Source organism: Polyodon spathula, chromosome 1 (assembly GCF_017654505.1).
Source record: "Polyodon spathula isolate WHYD16114869_AA chromosome 1, ASM1765450v1, whole genome shotgun sequence".
Lineage (NCBI taxonomy): Eukaryota > Metazoa > Chordata > Actinopteri > Acipenseriformes > Polyodontidae > Polyodon > Polyodon spathula.
In genome coordinates this window covers 23001144-23018435 of record NC_054534.1, presented here as the reverse complement: position 1 = coordinate 23018435, position 17292 = coordinate 23001144, and the positions used below count along the sequence as shown (strand labels likewise).

Genomic DNA, 17292 nt, shown 5'->3' with positions numbered 1-17292 from the left:
AACAGTTAAACGACCAGCATCAGCGTAGAGAGCGACCAGGAATGTAATTTGACAGTAAGGCAGAGATATAAGGGGGAGAAAACCAGCGTAGAGATTTTAATACAGTGGTTATATGTTCACTGGAGCGACACCTGATTAACACCCTAGCTGCTGAATTTTGGACATGCTGGAGTTTTTGGACGGTATTCTTTGACACCCCAGCAAGTAAGGCATTGCAATAATCATGTCTGGAGGAAACAAAAGCATGCATAAGTTTTTCTGGGGCAGACATTGACAAGAATGCGCAGTCGAGTAAATGCACCGCATACTGTAATGTGGGTTCATTTATTGACGTTACAAAATTTACATGGAAATATGCACCTCCCACAATAACAAAACCTTTAAAAAATGTATCGTTCAAAATGTAAAAATAGTATAAAGTTAATTTTCGTTAATAGTATAAAGTTAACTTAACTAGTAAAAAAAGAGAGTCTGTTTTCTAATACATGACTTAATACCAACATTATATTAAAAATAACATTAAAGTTTTATAGACGACTTTCATTTAACATATGCATATGTAAATATGGATATCTTTAATAAGGAACGGTAAACATGTTCCCTGAAGAATCTATGTTATTTTCTGTGAAGTCTGTTGTCAGTGAAAAGGCTGTAACAACAGATATTAGCAAGACAGATATTTCACATATTTATAGCAGGGAAAGTGGTACAGACAAGATTATTTTTTCATAGAGCTATGAATACATTCGCAATGTGCTTGTTTCGTGACTATCTGAGATCACAAGACAGTCAGCAAATGTGATTTAACAGTTTATTTACAGAAAAAGAAAAAAATATGTTTTTGGAGTGATCAAATATACAGAAAATACTTATCAGAATATTTAATGTGTATATATTAGGACCCCAAGCTGAGTACAACCCAATCGGGATCGAGTCGACCATTGGGTGATTCCTCTGTCAAACCATGCATTGACCAAGAGCCAGCGATAATTTATTTTATTTTATTTTATTTATTTATTTTTTTTTTATTTATTTTACTCTGTAAGCCGTTTTAAACACAATAACTGGAGCTGTGTGAAAATCATTTTATTATTATTAGTATTATTATTTTTAATCATTTTATTTGGGGAATAATTATTTTGTTTTATCCGTTCAAAACGTTGTTTTTTTTTTTTTTGTTTTTTTGTTTTTTTTTTTTTTTTTTTTTTCGATATCTAGAAACCCGGCTTTCTTACCACAGCACAAAGGCGGAATATAAGTCCTATACAATTATTTGGGCAATTAAAAAAATGAAAAATTCTGTACAATTAGTTGTGGCTATAAAACTATTTCAACTGAATCTCGATGATTTGACAGATGTCGGAATGCAAAAAGTAAAGGGCGGGACAAAAGCGTGGGGCGGGGATTTCCTAAACCGCTATTGTGACCTGGAGAGCTATTGCGCATGCTCGTATGACCAAGGAAAGCAGGTTCTGACGTTACACCTGTAACTTAACATTCTAAAATGGAACCAGCCCCATTGTAACATATTACCAATATGAGTGTCGGTGCGTATTAGAGGAATGAATCCATGAACATGCAAAATGCTGAGTTACAATGTTGTATACAACAGTTGAATTGATTGCCCCCCTTACTTCTATGTAGTTATTCACTTTTTTTTTACATTCTTGAGACTGGCCATTATTATTCTACAATGAAAAGGCTAGCGATCGTAGAGCTTATCCACAGACATCAATAAAGGGCTAGTATACTTCAATATGCTTCTAGATACGTAAATATCAAAATACATGTTTTCTTTCCTTTTGTTGTTTGTTCCTTTGCTCCTGCCATGGGTGCTTGTGCGGTTTCAGGAAAGTTGTAACTTTGGTTCCCTCCCAAAAGGTAAAGCTTTGTCTTTCTTGTAAAAGTTTCAAACAAAAATGTGTATATTGTGTTGAAATTTCAATTTATTTCTTAGTAGACCCACTTATCCAGGGTGGCATGCAATTGCTACAAAATATCACAGTATAAAGTATCACATTATAAAATATCACATTACAGAATATCACATTACAGATAAGAGCAGTTACAAGGTGCAGTAAAATCAGTAGAAAATAAGATCACATTCAAATAAGAGCAAAATAAAGAATACAGTAAATAATTACATTTAAGAGTGAATTTGAGTAAGAGCAGTTAACTTATAGTCTGAATATTTGCTTATATGAGTAAAGAGCATGTAGTGTGCACCATAAGTGGATGTACAGATACAGAAACCTATAAGAGTAAAGTCAATACAAGATACAGGAAGTAATTATAATTAAGAGCAGTAGTAGAATACGGCAAGGTATGAGCAGTTCAGTGCAAGTACAAGCTGATGCAAGTACTGGAACAATTGGATGCCATACAGTCCAGTATGATCTACAGTCCCATTCTTCAAAACACAAAAAAACAGCGGCCTTTTACTGAGATTCTACTGTTGTCATGTACTGGCACTGATGTGAACCATATTCTCTGTCAGCAACATGTACTTTTTAATGGTACATTGAACACAGTTGTTACATAATTGCTATAACTTCAGTGCTGGTTAAGTCAGAAAGTAACCCCTATTCTCAAGTATAAGCATTTTAAGTATTGTATACATAAGCATTGCTAAAAGTATCGCTTAAGTTAAATACAGACACTGGTAACAAACCACTTTTTATAAAGTGCTGCATAGTGACCTTGTATCTCTTTTTCTCATAAATATAGAAATGCTTCAATGTACTGTATATTTATAGTGAGCTCGTAGTTACCTGCCTAATCAATACATTAATCTTGTTAAATCAAAAGAAAAGGTTTTTGCCACTTGATCAGCATTGCAAATACTTATTGTTAATGGATCTTCTAACAATACAATTATTTGATAAAATGTTGCTATGCATCTTGAAGATGTTTTTAACATACAGAAGATGTTTTTTGGGGGGGTTATATGGAATCCTGAGGAATTAAGGCTCCAGTAAAAAATAAATAAATAAATAAAATAAAAACAACAGGGTAGATTAGATCTAAAACTAACATGGCAAGTGCATTCTGAGAGGCTGCGAGAAGTGCTTTCCAGTTTACAATTTCTCTTACAGAGCATCAAATAAAAATTCAAAAAAAATCTGAGATTTTGGGCTCACCAAAATAGGGAAGAGATATAACTAGGGTAAATGTTATTTCTTATGAAGGAAACTGGAGTTACAATTTCCATAAATCCGACTTTTTACTTCACAAGTAATATGCATTTATTCCTTGTACAATTGATGACTGAGAGAATGTTACAGTTCAGCTATATTTTATGGTAACATATATGTAATATATTTTACATTTTGAGAATCAGTCTTGCTATGTTTCAGTATAATAACTACAGTATGAACATGAATCGTTAGACATGAGTGTCTGTCTAAATGTAAATGGTTTGGGTTCATTAAAATGAAAAGAAACCCAGTAAGAGACATGTACATTACATTACATTATATTATTCATTTTAGCCTAGACCATATTTTCAGGTTATGTGTTTGTAAACAGTTGTTCTCAGATATTTATTTATTTAAATGCATTTTATGTTTTAACTTGTACAGTTATAAAATAACAACAAAAAAAAAACTGTTCTGAATCATATCAGCGATAAACAGGATATATTCCTTGTAAAAGGAATATAAAAGCAAATAAGTCTATTTGGGGTTTGATCTATTTGAGCTGTTTTACCTGCAGAGTACTATTTAGGTTGTAGATGTTTAGTCATTTGATCTCTTAAGGCTCTGTAAATGAGCAGGATGAGTGTCGCATATTGTATGTTGTGGCTTTTGGCAAGTGGCTTTAACATCACCACTGTGAGCTGATCTAGCTGTTTAGTTGCTCACTAGCGCACAGACTTTCCCTCTTATCCTGCATGCAAGTTTTTAACGTGAAAGAGAAAATAGCATAAGCCACATGTAGAGGGAAGGGGGGTTAATCATAACGAAAAAAAAAATTCTATAAACTTTTTTTTCGATTTAGTTTGTTAATTATTTATTTAGCAAATGTGGAAGTAGTTTTTCATTTAGTTCTGGAAAGAAAGTCAAACTACTGATAGATGTTAATCTAACTGCAGTCTATTTTTTCCATGGTCACGTTACTTTTGCTATACCTATGACCATTATAAACCCACATGGTAAAATATTTACATTATCTAATTTCATATCAACCCATGTATTTCTTACAACATTAATTTAGATCCTGTATAATTGTATAAAATGCCCACGTGCATTTCACAAAGCTCATTCCAACTTATTTAATGGATCATGATTCTTAAGGAGGGCTTTTAAACTTTCACAAAATGTATTTCACAATGAAAAATAAAAAGGACTGTTTAATGCACTGTAAGTATAATCTGATTCTTAATATTTATAAAAACAAAATTATTTTTAATGTTGCTCACTTTTAGCCTTTAAAGACTATAGACCACAGCCATGAATATTTGTACAGAGAGTTTTTGAAGCACTTGGATTCCCAGAGTCAATTTAATATTTATTTCATGTAGTTTGTTGGCTGACAGGTATAAAAAAAAGAGTATATTGACATTTCAAAAGATATATTTCTTCTTCCCTGTCATTCCCCCTATGCCTGATATCATCTTGTTTTGTTTCACCTACCCCCTCTCCACCTTGCAGCAGGTTCTGTCTCGAGGGGTGTTCCACAGTGCCCTGGCTGTCTCATTTATAGGCTATGTCCTGCTGGGCTGACATTTACAACATGCCACACCAATAGGCCAATTTATTGTGGCATGACATTCATGTATTACATCAGAAAAACAGCAAAGTCTTGTTTTCCACATTGGTGTTTCCCAACTGAAACAAATTAATGCTAGATACCAGCAGTTCATTGGGATTTCTTAAGATGCATGAGTGGCACATCTGGTAAAGAAACATAGCGTGCGTCAGTGTAAGTCATAGAGTCAGGGGAATGCATGTTGCAGGTCTTCACTAGGGATCCCACAGTTTATGTCGCATTGGCCTGTCACTCTGAGGGCCTGGAGAGGTAAAATTGTCAGGGACAGTCACCTCACTGAGATGCAGTGTCCCAGGTGCCTGTTGTCCTTCAGCAGACACCTACAGGGATAGGCAGCTGTACTGTTAGCTTGCTAGGCACAGAAAGTGTAAAAAAACATCCTGGAGAGCACTGATAGGTTAATAATAACTGCTAATATTAATTAACAAAAAGGCTCGAATTGTTTTGGTATATGACCACAGTTTTTTATCTATGAGGTATGGTTATCACTTCACACTACTACTACTGACCACTGACCAGTTATGAAGACTAAGAACATTCCACCTGATTGTTATTGTGGATTGACCTCATGCTAATTCCTGGTCCATCACAATACATTTAGTTCATGTCAATTCAATTAAAAGGCAACATAACCAAATTGTTACATATCTCAGAAGGTCAGTCATAAGCTCTTTGGGTGTTGTGATATCACATTATTTAGGTATTGTGGACAAGGTATAAAAACAAACTAATTAAAAACTTTGATCAGTTGTAGACTGTCAAGGCAGGAATAGGGGTAAGCTCACATTGCTTTAGGCACTCATCAAACATAGCTGAGCATGCTTTTTACCGCACTCATAGAATCAGATACTATTAGCAAGTAGACCAACAACAACATAAAACTTCCATGTAAATATCTAAAAGAACTAATGTTGTATATGTATTACATACTTAGCAGGAGATTACATCAAAGTTGATTACATTGTGTTACACCTGCTTTGTTTTCCATTTAAATACTAACAATTGAAGCTCACACATGTTAACACAAGAGCCTCACATTGTGTCTAAGAAAAGGGTGTGCAAGGGATATGTCCTCTGACATCATCAATCACACGCTTCACATTCAGGCAGTTCTGTTGCACAGTACTTGACTGTAGCAGCCATTGTCTTTTGCCTACACTTATTAAAAAAAGGAAATCAATAACGGACAATTAATGAAGGACACCTCTGTTAAACCTTGCTGACAGCACCAATGCTTATTTTTAATTTATTAACATTTAATAAAGACATTCTTTAGGAAAACCCCAGCACAATAATGGTCCAAGTATAAAATAACAACAATAAAAACCACTTCTAAATACATATAATATCAATCTTCAAATCAAGGCTGTTTGTGTAAAGTTCTGAGTGAAAAAAAACCAAAAAATTTAATTTGGGCATACAAATTGCTTATATAGCAGCTATAATGACCTGTAATTTAATACTGTGGTATCAGAAAGGGTAGTTTTTCAATAAAGGCAGTGTTTCTTGACTATTTAAACCACTGCTAGTCTTTCTTCAGTTGCTATAAGTTTGGCAAAAATATGAAGCTCTGTTTTGGTACTGCCACTTGCCCCTGCACAGTCACTGCTTAGTAATATAATCACAGATATGGCTGGGTTAGAAGGAAAAGCAAGATGATTCTGGAGAGATTGCGCTGTACAGTACATGACAACCCTCCCAATAAAGTTGGAATTAATATATTCATAGATGGCTTAGTCAGGGTCTGAGAATAAATAGTTAAATCTACCTTCTGTTGAACCGGAAGTGCATGTAAAACAAACACAGATTGGTTGAGCCTTTTTTAAGCTTGGTTACAGGAACTCATATGACGGGAAACTGATGGGCTAAAAAAGTGAAACTAACTCATTACCCAGGAACAGTACCGTATGTCGAATAACAAAAAAAGTGCTGTGCTTGTGGTTTTTACACTTCAAATTATATTTTTAATGTGTATTCTCTAGTCTTTAAGTAACTCCAATGGTGAGCCACAAAATGAGAAGAGGCTTTGAAAATGGGGATAAAAGGCAGCTACTCTTCAGGCTTGAAAATAAGCTGTGAGGAAAATGTATTTTGCTGGTGATCAGCAAGAGTTGGGCATGGGAACATATATTTACTGGCTTCTTACTGGATGGTTTACAGCAATATATTAATTTAACAGTTAAGAATTTATTTATTTTTTTACAGTAAAGGTACTTTCAATTTAGTTTTTATTTCCTGAGCTAGGGCTGGTAATTGCTTGAATTTACAGCAGGTTTAGTTTGTGTTTGAATCGTTTGAGTGCAGTTGAATGGAGATTGATATACTTTACTGTAATTTACAGTAATACTATCAAGACAAATAAAAGGCCCTATTGAGATGTTAGCACAAAATGAAAATAACAGCTGGTTATAGCAAATGTATTTTCTGACTTCACATACAGATAAATAGAATATGTGCAAATGACATATGTCCAAACACACATCCGTTAAATCTCACTCATAACCTTCTGCTTTTACACCTGATCTTGTCTGCATGGTGAAACTGTCAGTAAATGTGTTAATATGTGAAATAAAAAATAAGTTAAACCTACTTTAGTGTTGTGCAGCAGGCTAAGAATGTGAAACCAAGGCCGGCGTGATACCGTAGCTTGTAGTTAAATGCAAATACTGTTAACTTTATTTATCCAAGTGTGAGGCGAGAATGTATTAAATTGAATGTCCAGACAGTAATTTATGTGTACAGAAATAAGATAATTTATTTTTATTTTCTATACACAACAACAACAACAACAACAAAAAAAATTAAATAAAAAAAGAAAACAAAACGGCGTGAGGGAGGGAGTGCAGGGGTAAAAATCCAAAACAGATCGTGAGAACTCTTCCTTAATGGTCTTCGTGACGTACCGGACATAAACAAAAAAAAAGACAAAAGAAATATTAGTTACAATTTTCAAAAATCCCGCTACTCCAAACTAGTCTCTCCCTCCACCCGTTACTTCCTCCTATTTTACTTTCGGACCAGCCCCGAACACACTAGTACGTTTCCTTTAGTATGTAATGTCCCGCCTCTGTAGTCAGTGGAACACCAATCCCCAACTGATACGTATCCTTATCCTTCACTTGACTCCAGTGGCTGGAATTTACATACTCGTACTTCCGCCCCTCACCAAGGTGCTGCTCCTCAAAAAGATGACTTTTGCCATGGTCACGAGATCTTGGTAAGGGAAGTCCCGAGTTGGTTTAATGCCTTCTACTGTCGGGAGGCTGAATCACAGACCGAAATCCCTTTGATTCATCACACCAAGATACCACTTTCAATAGGGAAGACCATACAAAATAAGAATAGCTATGAGAAAACATAAATGTGTTTCAAATAAATAAATAAAAACAACCATTAGATGAAAGTGTTATAGAAATGGAATTATCATTAAATGCATGTGTTCGTATGTAAACTGGCCAATTTTTGGCTTACTTTTGATGCGAAGTATCTCAACTTATTTGTTGATAATTTGAACAAGATTACATTTCTTTAGCTCGTTTCATGGCAAACCATTATAAGGCCCTGTACAATAGCACAATTGCAAGTCAAATAAAAACAATCTATAGATAATAATAGTAAACCTGTTCATTTCTTATTTAAGAACTACACTCATCATTTTAAATCATAAGCAATGTTTGTTGAAACTCTGTGGCAAAGCGGTTAATAGTGTGTAGGTGCAGGTGATCAAAGAACAGACAAACAATTTTAATCCAGGTGCAAAGGTTTGTTTTTTAATTGTTTTTGTCCAGTGCTTGACGGCAAAACAAATAGTAAATAATAATGCTGGTAAGTAATACAGCGGTGTGTATTACTTATGTTTATAATCCCCAAGCTGGTCCCAAAATAATAGTCTCATTATTGTATCCCCATTAAACATAAAACACACACACAAGTCCTTTTAGTGAGTGAATTAGTGATTGTGGTACAAATACAGTTTATTGTGATATTAGTGCAGTGTTGTTCTAGGTTTGTGCTGGCCTCTGGCGACAGCTCCAGAATGTGATAGCTGTCTAGTGATAACAAATAACAAATAGACAGTACAAAACAAACACTCACAATTATTTCACAACAACACAAGTCCTTTCGGGTCACTTTATATTAACCAAAACAAAGGAACAGATTACTTCGCTTCGACCCCTATTTATACCATCATTCATGACCCCTTGGTAACCCCTATGATTGCAGCTACTCCTCCAATCCGTGGCTGCCACGTCATTTCCCTTCCGTGTTAATGAGTTATTGTATCGAAGTTTCTAAATGACCGACTTCCTTTTAACCCTCGGAACAAAATGTCAGGCCAATTAGTCCATGGTACTCTGTCTCCATTACTTAGCACCCTCACAGGTCAGGAGGGAGATTTACCACCAAGAACCATCGTCTTTCTGTCACAAACTCCCACATAACACACTTCACTTAACCCCAACTTAAATCTAAAGAAGAACACACAAGAGAAACAAATAAATACAACAGTCAATACACAATAAATATCTACTATTGCATCGTTTACAACAAACTAATGGTTCATGATACTATTTGGCTCTTTATTTTTTTCATTTTTCTGTTCCTGTTTACAATATAAGCTGATTTCATACCCCCCTTTCTTTTTAAATTGGCCAGTTATTAATCAATGAGAAAATAAAAGCAAATGCAACGGCAAACACAGGAACATTCATAAGCCTTTCACTCCAAAGTGTCATTAGTAGAAGAGCACAAATCAACTGTAAATGTTACAGAATTAAAAAAGACAAACCTAAGAACACCTAAGAGCCCTTCAATTTAATTGTTTTATTCAAGTTATGTAAGTTGAATGAGGATTGTTTATCTACTTACAGAAACACGGTAATACTTACACTTTTAAATTATCACCCTTACTCAAAATCTATTATCATAATAATTAAAAAAAAGATTGTTAAAAATGTAAATCATAAGTAACCCTGTCACATGGTTTGTGTTGGAAACAAAGGGAAGAACCTTTAAATTATTTTTCAATAGTCTAAAGGTTGATAAAGCAATACAAATGCAAGAGAAAGTATAGCACTTCATTCCATAACTGCTAGGTAAAGTATTAGTCGTGCATGTTTTTAAATAAAAATTTTAAGGTAAGTTAAAGATATATTTACATATTTTGTGTGGCCTCAAAAAAACTGCTATTCTTACCTTTTCTTAAATATTGTTAAACAGTGAGGTTACCTTGAACTGGATTAATTGGCTATGCTCTACTTGTTATGACTTATTTCACTTTTCTTTTCCATTAGGTGTTCATCCAGAAGGTTAAGAAGCTGAGCATTCTTTTTAGAAATTACATAAACTAGACTGACAAAATGGCCGAAAGAATGACTCATCAGCCATTTTTCTACGGTAACATCACCCGAGAGGATGCGGAAGGCTACCTCCAGCAGAACGGGATGAGCGATGGCCTTTATCTCATCCGACAGAGCCGTAGCAATCTAGGAGGCTTTGCCCTGTCTGTGGCCTACAACAGAGCATGCTACCACTATACCATAGAGAGGGAAATGAACAACACCTATGTTATAGCAGGAGGAAAATCCCACAACAGCCCAAGTGAACTCTGTGAATATCACTCTCATGAGACAGACGGACTAATCTGCTTGCTCAAAAAACCTTGTAATCGACCCAAAGGAATGGAGCCAAAAACAGGGCCCTTCGAAGATTTAAAGGAACACCTGATAAGAGAGTATGTGAAACAGACCTGGAATTTACAGGTGAGTCCTTATGCCCCTGCCCAGTGATGCTATTTGTAGCTTTTAGTCCCTGGTTGTATCTATATTAGGGGTAGGCAACCTTGGTTCTTCCAATCCAGTCCATTATATTTGTTCCAACCAGGTGCTTGGTTATGTAATAGATCTTTAGTGGGTTCAATAAAATAATCTAGTAACTGGAACAAAGTCCTGCGATGGAGTAGACTATCAGAAGGCAACAGGCAAGCTAAAACCTTCAAGACACTCTTGTTTATATACTCAGACAATACGTCAAGAGCTACATGTTCTTACCCTTGTATTTTTTATTTTTGGTCTGTCAGTGAACAGCAGCTTGATGATTTTGATTGGCCCTCATATTTACAGATAGCTTGGAACATGTCAATGTAGAATTTGCATTTAAGGGCAGTTAAGGGCAGTTGCATGACACACTACACACACACATTGATCCTTCCAGGCCTTATCTAGACATTATGTCTTCCTCTCACTCTAAAAAGACCTTCTTAAAGCTTGGTCAAGCAGGAAATGATTGACACCAGGGCCTGCCTGTCAAGCAATGTGGTCAGTGGTATCGAGCAGTGCATTAAAATAATCAATAAACTAGTTAACTATAATTCCCAAAATATAGCATTCTATAGATCAGCCAACCAGGTATCAGTTCAAATGTTCATGAATTTCTCCCAACAATTACAGACCAGAAGTTATGAATTGGATTCATTAGTTTACATATATCAAGCTCTGCATCTGTTTAACAAACAACACAATTTAGTTTAGAGGAGCGCAGTTCACCAAGTCATTCTGTTGTTGCATTTGGCTGATAGATTCCAAAATGAGTTCTATATATAGATATATATATATATATATATATATATATATATATATATATATATATATATATATATATATATATATATTATGTGTATGTTTAAACTTAAACAAACAGCAGCATTCAGTGCCTGCCGTTCCTTAAATGATACTTGACCATCTTTTTTTCTATAGTGAAAATATCCACGTCCTTTACAATGTGACCAAGGCTGAAATGATCTGTCTCTGGCATGATTTTTTATTTTAGTTATTACAGTATAGCAGGTTTTTTTTATTTCTGAACCTTGTGTTCAGATCATTAATGGTCCTTTACAGGTGATGCAGCTCATGGAATCACAAATAAACAGCCCTCAAGTAACACATTTTAACTCTGATCTGACAAGAAGGTTTTGCTGGTGTTAAAATTGAAATTGAGTGTGTGGACTCTTACAGTAAGCATTGCTTTTATGGCCTTATCTCCAAGCTTAGGTAGTAGCTGGGCTTCTGAAATGACCATTGTTTTGTTTAGAGAGTAAGTTTCTTACAATAGCAGTAAGTGCACACTGTAGTAACACATGTTACCAATTAAATAATTCTTACTATAAAATGTATTAAAAGCTGCACATAAACTTTCCCAAATGTTTGACTGATTTACAATATTCATGTTTATACAGTATGAAGTGTTGGTTAATACATTTCTTTTTCATTATTTATTGATGGTACAAGCTAAAGTAACATTGGATATTCAAAGATTAGTACAAATCAGGGTCTAAGAAACCAGCTCCAAATGTACATACATCTACAGATAAGATTAATAATTTTTTTTCAAAACTGTTTTTTCACACAATATGTGTTAAGCAAATTTAAAGTTATTTGCAAAAATGTAAACAGACTCGCAATTGTGAGATCTTTAAAAAAAAAAAAAAAAAAAAAACTCTCTAGCAACAGGAACAAAGAGGCTTGGATTTGGATGTGACACACTTCTGATTTCATGAAGGGTATATCATCCTAGAAGACAAAGCAGTGGATGCCATCAAGGAGTATTTGGAACCCTGTATTGCTACTTTTTTTTCTACCATAAAACATATTTGAGCCACTTAATTTCCCTGTACTCAAATTATTCAAACACACCAAACGTATCAATATAGTGTTTATTAAAGGCATTTCTATTTTCTGTTTGTCTTTGTGAATAGGGCGAAGCTCTTGAACAGGCAATAATCAGTCAAAGGCCTCAGCTGGAGAAGCTGATTGCTACCACTGCCCATCAGAAGATGCCCTGGTTTCATGGCATCATCTCACGGGATGAGTCAGAACCTCGCCTTCTTAATGGACAAAGAACCAATGGGAAATTTTTGTAAGTTTGAGTAAATTACATTCAATTAAAGTCTATATTTACAGAAGGAAAACTGTAGGTTTTCTGAGGTTTTCAATGCAGAAAGCTAGTCTGTATTACTGTATCTTGACTTGAGTATATGGATATAAAACTGAACTGTTGCAAAAATGTACACTCCTACCTTCAGTACTTTATTAATAACAAAAACATGGTTTGTGACAACAAGTCTAGCACTTGGCTGTTGTAAGTAGATAATTGTTAACAAGGTACAAACCAACTTAATTTGAATAATTTGTCTTAGACTTGTATTTATTCATACTTGCTAGTAAAGAACCAAAGCTTGACAAAAAAGCATATGTGTTGGAAACATGGAAATGTCTGTTAAATGGGTTAATCAAAGACAATAAAAACCTCGTACAGTACTTTAAGATTCATGGTCAACGGTGAGTCTGAAGCTTAATTAATCTTCAAATATTCAACAAATACATATGAGTTATGTAAAACATTTCTGGGAGTTAATACCTGGAATTTAACACAACAATATTTAAATTAGCTGTATTAAAAACTTAAACTCGAAAGCTAAAAAAAACTTTATTCACCGGTCTAAAGAATACAACAACAATGAATGACTAATGGCTGTACATTTACTGTTACTGCTGCATACAAAAACAGTTTTATGAATATGTCCTCTACCACCTTCATCATGTCTGCATCAGGAACAGTACTGTACACTTATAACATACCAATACTACAGTTTCAAAAGAGATGCTTTTGCTTTTATTTTGAGCTGAAACTCTGTTTCAGTTTCTGTGAGTTGCTATTTATTTATTAACTTGTTACTTTTGCATTAAATTGTAAAGCTGCCAGCTCATCACAATCTTTGTTCCCATCCTCAATCTATATTTACGAATCTCTTTCTCAAAAAATATTATAATATATGAATAGTTTGAAAATATATCCTAGTGCAGTTATATTATTTTGAAACTGATTGTTTTTAAAGTAAATACATGTGTTAGTGATCTGAAGCTTTTGTTAATAGGACCTAGGAGTTGAGTCTGTTAATGTAAACCTAGCACCTGTTATATTCCATCAATCCCTGATCAATATAATGTTATGGTGTTTATGTTTTAATAAAAATAGAGCACATATAATAGGAGTGAGCACCTCATGGTACCTCATTGTTGATATTTAAACATGTGAAAGAATTGAATTAGGTAAGTATATATACAAAACCCCAGTCATGTAAACACTTTAATTGTAATATAAATAGAACAATATAGGTGTCAGAATATATTATCACACAATAGTATGTCTCATGTTGGTTTTGAGCCGCAGCTAGCTCAAAACCAATGACGCCAGGTGGTAACACAGAATATTTAAAAATATCCCCCAGGTCCTTTGAAACATTATCAGTGTTGCTAGGCAAAAAGAATAAACACTCTACCAACAGTTTCAGGCTAAGAGTTTCAAAATTCAAAGTTTAAAACGTGATAAACGTCAACTAAAGAGTCACAATCAGGACAGTGGGACGGTGCTCAAGGAAGATAAGAAGCTATCAGAATGAATTACAGCTATAAATGAAACCACTACTATCACTTCATCGTGTGATCCTTATATAGTTTTTTCTTCAAAATGCATTTATTAATAAATATTTAAGGTTTACATACTTGTTTTTTGTTTTATTTTGTTTTTCACAATAACAATATTATGTACATGCCTTAAATATAATAAATATAATCATAATAGTATACTGTTAATATCACCCATATGCAAAAACTACATTTTTCAAAGTAGTCTAATTGTCAAAACAGGTTTGAATTTTTTTTTATTTTTATTGATACAAGTTTTTATTTCAACATGTTATAGAATATGTAATTTCCTCTATAAGTCATATAGAAATTGCATAATTTTAAATGTCTTGTTTTATACATAATACTGTACTACCACTGTTGTAAAAACAAACTACACACTGCATGAAAAACAACAAATACAGTAATATAACCTGAGGTACATAGGTGTGTTTTTCAAAGCTTTTTATTATAAATTGTTATTTGCAAAAATAGTCAATTAAAACGAATTGCAAACAAATTAAGACATCTTTAAACCACTGGATTAAATGTATACATTTTTTGCTAGCAATATTGGTTGAGCTTTTACTTTCTAACAATCACAATTTGGTTTGAGAAGCTTTAAGAAGGTAGACCATAGTATACTTTGTTTTACTGAAATATTTTTGGATTTGATTGGATTTTTTATTTTTTATTTTATCTGCAAAAATGAACATACTTTGCATGTTTGTTTGAATATTTTAATGTTTTGAATATATTAAATTGAAATATATCTGCTGTCATCTGCTATTAAAATGCATTTCAATTCCATTACAAATACAGCTTTTCTGAAGTGTTGTATTACTTTTTGTATCAATAAAGTACATTAGTTAGAAACATGATTTGTTACAACATTTAGTATGGGGCGTTTTTATCTAAGACCATTGTTTTTCGGAGAGAGTTTTTTCTTTTTTTTCCGCAAACCGTCTCAAGAGTGCTTTCAGGCCTGTGCTGCAGAAAATTTTTCTGTGGTTTCCGTAGTGACATTTTGCATATTGACTTCCTGAACTGACCAGTGGCTTACAAACAGGCGTCTGCTTGAGTGGAAAAAAGCATTGACTTGCGGCAAAGAATGTGGCTGTTTGTAGTCTCATCTTAAAACTAGTGAAGATTTACCTCCCTTGGGAAACATTTTGAAAACAGAACATATTTTGTTTAAAATGGATGTGCTATTTTACGGGTATTTCGAAAGATAAATTGCTGTTGACAAAACAAGCATACTTATGGCAAACATTAGCACTCTATTTTTTTGGAGGGTAAAAGCACAATTTCCTGCTTGCAGTAGAGGCTTTGCTCTCTCTCTCTCTCTCTCTCTCTCTCTCTCTCTCTCTCTCTCTCTCTCTCTCTCTCTCTCTCTCTCATGCATTCCCATTATATATATATATATACAGTTGTTTACACAAATCCTCACTACAAGATTATTTTCTTCAAAAGATGTTGTGGAACATCTTTATGCAAAACATGACCACTGTTGCATTACAAACAATTGGTTTGTAGCAGGTCTACAGCTTCCTGAATGTATATTATACTCAATAGTCATTCATAATTTGTGCTGTGAGAACTGTTGTGAAACATTTTAATTGTGTCAATGTATAAACAACCTTATTATCAGTGCTATCTTTGGGCCTTCCAGGGTCCATGTGAGACTTACTAAGATACCCCGTCCTGCTGTTATCTGACCTCACAAAAACTACCGTTGACCTCAACGCAGATGTGCATATTTAGAAAAAGGAATTACAGAAAAAAAAAAACTTCCGTCATAGCAATATTATCACACTGAAGGCTGAACATATAATTTACTTGCTTTCTGGTCTTCTAAACAGTGTTCCTCTATTCATATTAACTTGAATAAGAGTTGAAATAAACGCCTTACTAATGCTTTAAAAAATATAATGCAGTATTTTGAAGAGGGACTCCAACCAAAACTCCCTCAATTCTAAATTCTCCCCCATTGATAACACCCACTGATTGACCCACAGAACCTGTCATTGCTTGATCTTGTTCTTCCACTAGAAGATCGTTTTCAGCAGATTACTTCTTTTGTCTTTTGTTTATTTAAAAACCAAAAAATGTCCACTTATGCAGTTGTAATACTGATTGACTGATGTAGGGTTGAATGCATGATTACTGTCCTCTGGGACACTTCTTAAAAACAAGATGTGGTTTAGTATCTCATGAGGTGAGCGACATAAATAAATAAATATCTTGATGATTAGTTTAAGAGTTTCTGTTTTTCAACTACTGTAGTGGTGTTCTGGTATCACACTGGTATTTGCATCAAACTAGTGCCATCTCCTGTTCATAGGTATATATTGTATACATTTACAGTCCTGTCTGTTTAATACTGTAGTTGAATAACTTCTAGCTCTGACTTTTTTTTTTTTTTACTCTGTAATAAGCTAATCTTATTATGACAATAGCAAAGGGAAATTTATTCCAAAGTGTTTCCTTGGAAACTGCACAAAGGGTGACATGAAAAATGTTCTGGAAAGGCTGTGTATTTATACCAGTTGATAGTCCATTATGCTCTTTGCAGATAATTGCCATTTGATCATTTCTGTAATTTGATCATTTCTCCCAGCTTCTTTCTGTAGCATTGTGCTTCAAACTTGGCTATACAAGAAGATGCATTATCATTATCATTGGTTAACTAACATGGAAAACAAAGGTTCTATTTTGCCAGGTTGCACTATTGTAGACACACTCAAGGGATCACAAGTTTAAAGCTGTATCTCATAGGACTGGTATGTATGTGCTGCTCTCCAGTTTACCACACCAACATTGGGGAAGCTTTTTTTTTAGAAGAATTTGTGCTGAAATAGAAACAGAGCATCTGTATATTTATGCGGTTAGAAAACGATTCAGTACCATCAGACAATCAGCTTCCAGCTCTAGTCGGCTCTAATAGACAGTAGATACACGCAGGAACGTCTCAGCACCAACTGGGAATCAAATGTAAAATCAATCCGCATGTATACCGGCTTTTTTAAAAATGACATTCCTGCTTACAGCTAAACTGACA

General features: G+C 34.2%; 1 protein-coding gene across 2 annotated transcripts in view; it reads left to right on the top strand.

The window, feature by feature from the left end:
* Window positions 1-17292, top strand: part of LOC121315724 (tyrosine-protein kinase SYK-like) — a 42162-nt gene that overhangs the window by 11734 nt on the left and 13136 nt on the right. For both annotated transcript variants that reach the window (XM_041250083.1, XM_041250073.1), the window contains exons 2-3: window positions 10065-10532; window positions 12524-12684. In XM_041250083.1, coding sequence (XP_041106017.1) covers window positions 10131-10532; window positions 12524-12684 — 563 coding nt within the window. In that variant the 5' untranslated portion in view covers window positions 10065-10130. The remainder of the gene's footprint in view (window positions 1-10064; window positions 10533-12523; window positions 12685-17292) is intronic.